Source organism: Propithecus coquereli, unplaced genomic scaffold (assembly GCF_000956105.1).
Source record: "Propithecus coquereli isolate 6110/MARCELLA unplaced genomic scaffold, Pcoq_1.0 Scaffold124, whole genome shotgun sequence".
Taxonomy (NCBI): domain Eukaryota; kingdom Metazoa; phylum Chordata; class Mammalia; order Primates; family Indriidae; genus Propithecus; species Propithecus coquereli.
In genome coordinates, this window is record NW_012136525.1 from 4,656,269 (window position 1) to 4,664,797 (window position 8,529).

The window sequence follows — 8,529 nt, forward strand, 5'->3', positions numbered from 1 at the left end:
GATGTGGGGAAAAAAATACCTTTTGCACTCTTTTGGTGGGAATGTAAATTAGCACAGCCATTATGGAAAACAGTATAGAGGTTCCTCAAAAATTAAAATTACAACTACTGTATGATCCAGCAATCCTACTACTGGGTATATATCCAAAGGAAATGAATCAGTATGTCATAGAGATAGCTACACTCCCACTCCCATGTTCATTACAGCATTATTTGTAATAGCTAAAGTATGGAATCAACCTAAGTGTCCATCAATGGGATGAATGGATAAAGAAAATGCAGTATCGATACATGATGGAATACTATTCTGCTATTTTAGAAAAAGAAAATTCTGTCATTTGAGGCAACCGTAGATGAGCCTGGAGGACATTGTGTTAAGTAAAATGAACCAGGCACAGAAAGACAAATAATGCTGCATGATCTCACTTATATGTGAAAACCAAAAAAGTTTCACTTTTAGAAGTAGAGAGTAAAATGGTGGTTACCAGGAGATGGGGTGATGGGCGGGGAGGGGTTGGGAGACATTGGTCATAGGATTCAAAATTTCAGTTAGATAGGAGTAAATTCAAGACATCTATTGTTCAACATGGCGACTATAGTTAACAGCAGTATGTAGGATTCTTGAAAAATGCTGAGACGGTATATTTTGTGTTCTCACCACAAAAATGATAACTATGTGAGGTAATGAATATGTTAATTAGCTAAACTTAGCCGCTCCACAATGTATATATATTGCAAAATATCATGTTGTACAAGATAAATATATACAATTTTATTTGTCAATTTAAATAAAATAAAATGTTAAAAAGAAAACAATTCACTTTTAATAGCATCAAAAAGACAAATACTTAGGAATAAATTTAACAGAACACGGGAACAACTTATACTCTGAAAACTCAAAACACTGTTGAAGGAAATTGAAGAAGGCCTAAATAAATGGAAAGATTTCTCATGTTCATGCATTAGAAGACAATTGTTGAAATACAATCCACCACACATTGATCTACAGATTCAATGAAATTCCTATCAAAATACTCCAGGTTTCTTTACATAAATTGATAAACTAATCCTAAAACTCATATGGAAATTCAAGGTCCCAGAATAGACAAAACAATCTTGACAAAAAAGAAGACAGTCGGAAGACTCACATTTTTCAATTTCAAAACTTACTACAAAACTACAGTTATTAAGACAATGTGTTACTGGCATAAGGATAGACCTATAGATCAATGGAATAGGATTGATATCCAGAAATAAATCCCTATATTTATTGCCAATTAACTTCAACAATAGAGCCAGAACAATTCAGTGTGGAAATTGGGCAATTCACTCTTCAACAAAGGGCGCAAGGACAACTGAATAGCCACACAGAAAACAATGAAGTTGGATCCTTATGTAACACCACGACAAAAATTAATTTTAAATGGACCAAAGCCCTAAATATAAGACTAAAATTATAAAACTCTTAGGAGAAAACATAGGCATAAATTTTTGTGACCTTGCATCAAGTAATTGTCTCTTAGATATGAGACCAGAAGCACAAGCAACCAAGGAAAAGATAGATAAACTGGACATCATCAAAATTTAAAACTCGTGTATTTCAAATACCATCAAGAAATTGAATGGACAACCCACACAGTGGAAAAAAAATTTGCAAATCATATTTCTGACAGGAATTTGTATCTAAAATATACAAAGTACTTTACAACTCAATAATGAAAAGATAAATAAACCAATTTTTAAAAAGGGAAAGTCTCCAAATAGATATTTCTCCAAAGATCTACAAGCAGCCAATAAGCACATGAAAAGATGCTCAATCATCATTAGTCCCCAGGGAAATTTAAACCAAAACCACAAAGGTACCACTTCATGCCCACTGGAATAGCTATAATTAAAATGACAACTAATAGCAAAGGTTGGTGAGTATGTGGAAAAATCAGGACTCTCACCCACTGCTGGAAGGAATATAAAATGGTGGAGTCACTTCAGAAAACAGTCTGACAGTTCTTCGAAAGGCGAAATATAGAGTTAACTCATGGCCCAGGAATTCTACCCCTAAGATTCAAGTCATGAAAAATGAAGACATTTGTCCACACAAAAACTTGTACAAGAATGTTCACAGCAGCATTATTCGTAATAGTCAAAAAGTGGAAACAACCAAATGTCCATCAGCTGATGAATGGGAAACAACATGTGGTGAATCCATACAATAGAATATTATTTGACAACGAAAAGAATGAAGTCTTCGTACATGTTATAACATGGATGGTACTTCAAAATATTATGATACATGAGAAAAACCAGTCACAAAAGAACCCATATTATGTGATCCCATTTATGTCAAAGGTCTGGAATAGGCAAACCAGAGGGACATAAAGTCAATGAGTGGTTGCCCAGGGAGGGGGAGCTGCGGGGAATCGGGAGAGGCTCTAATGGGCTTCTTTTCAAAGTGATGAACTCTGTGAATATAGCAAAAACCATTAAACTGTACGCTTTAAATGGATGAATTGTATGGTGTGTAAATTATATCTCAACAATAAAATTATGAAGGAAGGTGGGAGAGGCAGAAAGAGAAAAAACAATGGGGAAGGGTAACAGAAGGTGAAGGAGAGAGAAGACACTCCAAGTCAGATTTAACAGCAAAGAGGAATCCAAGCAGAGAATCAAGGAAAACCCTAGGGAAGGAAGCAGAGCTGCGAACTTTGGCGTGACTTGTACACATCCTTCCTCAGCCTCACTTTCTCATTTGACCCCTTGTATCTCTGTTTCTCCGGATCAAAGTTTCAAAGGATCTGTTCCTCTGCTATCTCTGCTCCTCTTTACTCTTCTCCAAGGGGCTGTGAATATTTGCATCCATCAGCTACCTTCCCTGAGCTGTCACTGTAAAATGGATTGAAAATGAGAACTCTGCTCAGTGAGCCTGAACCCTTTCCCCACCAGTTCCCCACTCCCCCAACCTTCTGGCCAAGCCCTGACTCCGCTCCTCCCAGCTCACCCCCAAGTCAAACTGAGGTTCCTGGAAGCCCTCCCTTGGTCCATCCCACCTGGAATCTCGCGTGTCGGGGATAGTGCGATTGAGGGGCAGCTGGTTGCTGAGGTACACGTTGTAACCAAACTTCTGGAAGAGGTCCTGGGCCTTTCTCTGCTGGGCCTTGGAGAGATCCTCACCCCACTGCTTGAAAAGCGGCGAGCGTGGGAAGAGCTTCATGTGGGCCGCGCGCTTCCTTGGCTCACTCAACTTGGCTCTCACTGGTTTTCGGACGTCTGCCACCCTCTTTAGTGTGTTGTTCACTCCTTCTTGTTGCTTCAGAGCCAATTTCATACTTTCTTCTGCAAGAGGAGGGGGATGGGGGAGAAAACATTTCATCCAATCCTCAGTTACCAGGGCATTGCCTTCCATCCTAATTTCCTTGATTTACTCTTCAAATCTCAAAATTTATAAGCTCTTGTCCCAGAGGATGTGCTGTCACAGGTACTTGTCAGAGCCACTCAAGGCTGTCCTGGAAAGACACACACTAGATACAGCTCCATCGAAACTTATCTGGACACACTTGAAGCTCGGACTTGGGGGGAAGGGAGGGTAAGGGCATCACACGTAACCTAACCATCTGTACCCCCATAACATACTGAAATAAAAAAATAAAAAGAAAGAAAAAAAAACTTATCTGTCCCACACCTCCCAGGCTCCTCTAGGAACTGACTTATTGTCATCTGAGAAATAGGTTGACAAAAAGCTCCTGTTTTTCAGAATGAGGCCTGAAAATCACTTACATCAGAAGCTTCAGTTGTGATTATTAAAAAAATGTAGATCTCCAGGCTTATCCCCAAATCTACTAAACTAGAATCTCAGGTCAGGTGGGAATATGGGTAGGGGAAATTACAAGAATCTACATTTTTCATAAAACCAAGGAGTAATTCTTTTGTACGGTAAAATCTGAGAAACACTGTATTGCACTATTAGTACAGAGGCAAATATGTTCTAACCACAGCCACCACCATCCTCCCACCCCTTCACTTCCCATGTAGTTGCTTTACCAGGAACTTTGAAATTGGAGATGTCTTAGTCCTATGTTTTCCAACTTGCTTAGTCATAAGAATGTCATCAAAAGCTTGTTAAAATGCAGAATCCCAGGCCTCCACTGGAGACTCTGACTCAGTAGCTCTGGAGTAGAGTCTGGGAATCTGTATTTTTAACAACTGCCCCAGATAAACCCAATGGTCATGACATTCGTTTGAGAGACACCTTCACTCAAAATAATGGACAGGTAGTGACAGACCCAGGTAAAAGGACGATTTATGCAGAGAAGGCCTTCCGGGATCCATGACAGCAATAGTAATAACAATGTTTTGCATTTGGAAAATGGCCTACAAATTTCAGCGCTCTTTGCCACCCATTGTCTACTTCGCTACAATAACCCTGTAAGATTGTGCTGGAGAGTCTTGGCGTGAGCATAAGCACTCCCTCAAGCTCAATCTATGAACTCAGCAAAAAGAGAGAACAAGTAAACATTTAGCGTTCAGTGATTATGACCCTCCTTGGCATTAAACCCCCCAGTGGTGATCCAGGCACTCTGACATAGGATCCACTTAGTTCCCACTAATCCTGCCCTAAACCCACGCTGAATTCCACCAGCCTGACAGGACCACCTTTAGCCCATACAACATCTTTCTGCAAGTTAGAAGAAGGCACCCCTTTTTTCTGGATGATTGCAACTGAGGGTCACCAACTTGGTGAGGGGACCGTCCCATGGAGCAGACGAAGCTCCACGCATGGCACATGGCTTGGTGAGCAGAATGTGGGCTGGATTTCAGGTCCACATACAGCCCCCCAAAGAAGCAGGGAAGTCCTGTAACTGGTAGGATAACATGTTTGGAAAGTGACGTAAGACTGGCCCCAGGAGAAGGAAAAGACGGAAAATCAGCTATGCCATGCAGGGGTCCCCAACCTATGGTGAGTTGTATAATTAGTTCATTATATATCACAATGTAATAATAGAAATAAAGTGCACAATAAATGTAATGTGCTTGAATCATCTTGAAACCCTCCCTTCCCCGCCCCCCGGGACTGCTGATTGGAACTGCTTAAGACAAAAAGAGGATGGTCAAAACAAACTTGGAAAGAAAAGTAAGTGATAGGTCTACCAAAGAAGGCTCACGCGAACATCGTGCCTATGTGCTCAGAAAATAAAAGTGAGAGCATAATGTTTACAGTGTTCCAAGTTGAATAATATTATTCCTACTGTACTAAGCATACAGGGGCCACAGGGTGGTACTGGGTTATCTATGCCTCTAAACTCCTCTACCTTCTTCTTTGGAGGTAATCTGATTTTCTCTTTCACTCACTGCTGTCCATGGGAACTGGTTTGCACCTGGACGCACTAAAGCGCATTTGAGGACGTTCAGAGAGTCTGGCAGGATGAATACAGTGTCACTAGGTCATCCCCATGAATTATACTTATGACTTGTAGCCCCAAAGGAGACACATCCAATGACATCACTCTGGTGGGGCTTTTAGGAACCTGAGGGAGGCCCCAGCAAACTGGTTCAGAGTCACTGATCTCTCCCTCAGTAGGGATATAATTATCAATACATGTTTGCTTTCGCTCTTGATTGTTTATGTAATTTATCTGTGTGTCCTTATTAACTTATGGAGCCCTGGAGGCAATGAGCACGGGATAACAAGCGAGTTCAGTTCCAGGAAGCCCTGCAGGAAATAAGAGCATTGGTGATCTGGAAACAGGGCCCAGAAGACACTTGAGGTTCATCTCAGGTGGTCATGAGTCTCAGAAGCCACATCTGTTTAGACTGAATACAATGTGGGAGCATCAGGAATAAAAAGAAAAAGGAAAACTAGTCATTGCAAAGAAGGAAAGGGAAGTAGACCAGATGGCTCTGGGTGGCTCCCAGTGGCATGTCCTGTCCCAGCTGAAGAAGCAAAGAGTGGCTGGGCTTTGGGTACAACTCCTGCCATGTTACGGCACAAGAGGGCTGAGCCAGAGTGATGAGACTGGGGAGGGGTGAGAATCCAGGTGTGGTCTGGATGTTCTGCCAGGGTGTGACAGCAGTGCTGGGATCAGCAGCCTGGGGCCATGGCGTCCTCCTAGAAGGAGCATGTCTGCACCGGCCTCCGGAGCTGACCAGCCTCCCTCTGCTTCAGCCATTCTCTTGCCCGGTATCACTCTTCCCTCCATCCCTGCCTGTCTGTCCTCTTCTCTCTCTTTCCTACACTCACTCGTGCACTTATTAATCTATGTGATTTCTATGTGTGCAGAGAAATGAGTGGTGAATGAGACGTTCATGGAACCAGCCCTCATGAGATTTGCTTTCCAGAAAATTGTACCACAGTAAAACATGGTGAGTCTTACGCGGGGACATAGAAGATGCTATGGGTGCTTTCTGCCTCCTCTCTCCTTTTATTCTCCCCCTGCTCCCTCATTTTCTTTTTTTTTTCCCCCTTCTTGTATATAAACTCTTTGACTCTCTCTCCCTGGACTCTCACTTCTGCTCCTTCTGCTCTGTCCCATCTCTTGTTGGCTCTCTCACTCCCCTTCTCTCTCTCTCTCTCTCTCTCTCTCTCTCTCTCCCATCCCCTGTCTTCTTCCTTTTTCTCTTCCTGTCTTTCCTTCCATCCATTCCTCTGCCTCCCCCTAAACCCTGATGACACTCAGCTCTCATTTTAAAAGACACTTTCCGGCCGGGCGCGGTGGCTCACGCCTGTAATCCTAGCTCTCTGGGAGGCCGAGTCCAGCGGATCGTTTGAGCTCAGGAGTTTGAGACCAGCCTGAGCAAGAGCGAGATCCCGTCTCTACTAAAAATAGAAAGAAATTGGCCAAACGACTAAAAATAGAAAAAATTAGCCGGGCGTGGTGGCGCGTGCCTGTAGTCCCAGCTACTCGGGAGGCTGAGGCAGGAGGATGGCTTGAGCCCAAGAGTTTGAGGTTGCTGTGAGCTAGGATGACGCCACGGCACTCTAGCCCAGGCAACACAGTGAGACTCTGTCTCAAAAAAAAATAAAAAAAAATAAAAAAAAATAAAAAGACACTTGCCGCAACTCCAGCCCCACGTGGGAACATCTGAGCAGTCACATCCCTGCTCACACATGCAACACCCCTTCGGGGTTCAGCGTCTGACCACTGCCACCCGGGGAGCAGGGCAAAATCGCTGCCTTCCTCACTAAAGTCAGGTGCAGAGGCACATAAAATCTTGAGGAGCCAGAGTTCCGTGGTGAGCCAGAATCACAACCAAACCCCAGAATTTGCAGAAATCTTACCCTGAACTTTAAGTGAGGAGGTTAAGATTTGGCGCATACCGGTTTATAGATGGCTTTCTACATGTATTTCACACGACCCTGTGAGGTCAGGTAGATATCTGTCACTATGATTATCATCTCTCCTTTTACAGACCAGGAACCTGAGGCCGAGAGAGATAAGCTCTTGTTCAAAGTCACACAACCATGACGGCCTTATCGGGATTCGATCTTAGGTCCTCTAACAAAGTTCATTCTTGATAGGAGCACACAGCAAAATGGAAGTGAGGCCTTTGCCCCAGAGATTGCTTCCTCTCTTTAACAGCCCCCGCCACACACAGCCCTAAGGACAGGCAGTGCCTAGACCTCCCTGAGGCTCTCAGAGGTCCCGCTCTGTCTCCTGCCTGCATGTCTGTAGCTGTGCTCATGCACAAGCGTGCACTTGCACACACACGCCACTCACGTGCACACTGTGCTGCCCTCTGCCAAACCGCCTGCCCTGATTCCCACTTCTGCCCACCCAATTCTCAGCAGTTACCTCCCATCTGGAGGTATAGGATTCAATGTCAGATGCTTAAATGAGCAAGTGAAGGATGAGAATGTGACTTCTCACCCATTTTTCTCTCCATGCCCCTTTTTTCTAAGTACCCCTAAACACACACACACACACACACACACACACACACACAATCATCCCCTCAAAATTCGTGCTGTGAACTTACCCAGATGCTGCAATTCCACCTCCAAGCGGGAGAGTCTCTTTACCAGTGCCCCGTCCCACTCAGACAGAGGCAAATGGAGCTCCTTGTGGAGATCACCCAGCATGAAGTTCTGTAAAGTCCCCTTGGCATAAAAGGCCAGAAGGAGATTGACGGTAATGACCAGAGTCAGCCCCATGCAGAGGGCTTTGGGGAATTTTCTCCCGAATATCATCTTCTGTCTGCGGCACGTCCACTCCCTGCAGGGCCAAGTGTGCCACAGTCCAGGCAAGCTAAGGATCAGAACCAGCCAAGCTTGGTCCCTGGCCGGCTGCGTGGACGACACCCTGCCCGCGGAGCCAGATGTTCTCCGGCCAGGAACGCTGTTATAGCTGCCTGGCTGCTCCTGAGCAGCGTCAGTTGTGGGGAGTGAGCCCTGGCAGCCGTCCAGCAACAGGTAAGTCTCCTGGGCACACCTCACGCTGTCTCAGAATCAGGTGAGGGCTCGCTCCTGCGGCCAGCGCGGGCAGCCTGGGTGAGACGCCTTTCTCTCTGTGTCTGTCTGTGTTTGGCTTTTAATGTTCTC

At 44.4% G+C, this 8,529-nt stretch overlaps 1 protein-coding gene across 1 annotated transcript in view; it reads right to left on the reverse strand.

Annotated features, from left to right (window-relative positions):
• Positions 1–8,218, reverse strand: part of GALNT8 (polypeptide N-acetylgalactosaminyltransferase 8) — a 54,399-nt gene extending 46,181 nt beyond the window's left edge. Inside the window, exons 1-2 of the mRNA XM_012637916.1 lie at positions 7,968–8,218; positions 3,044–3,329 (exon numbers count right to left, since the gene is read on the reverse strand). Coding sequence (XP_012493370.1) covers positions 3,044–3,329; positions 7,968–8,178 — 497 coding nt within the window. The 5' untranslated portion in view covers positions 8,179–8,218. The remainder of the gene's footprint in view (positions 1–3,043; positions 3,330–7,967) is intronic.
• Positions 8,219–8,529: the final 311 nt, after the last annotated feature.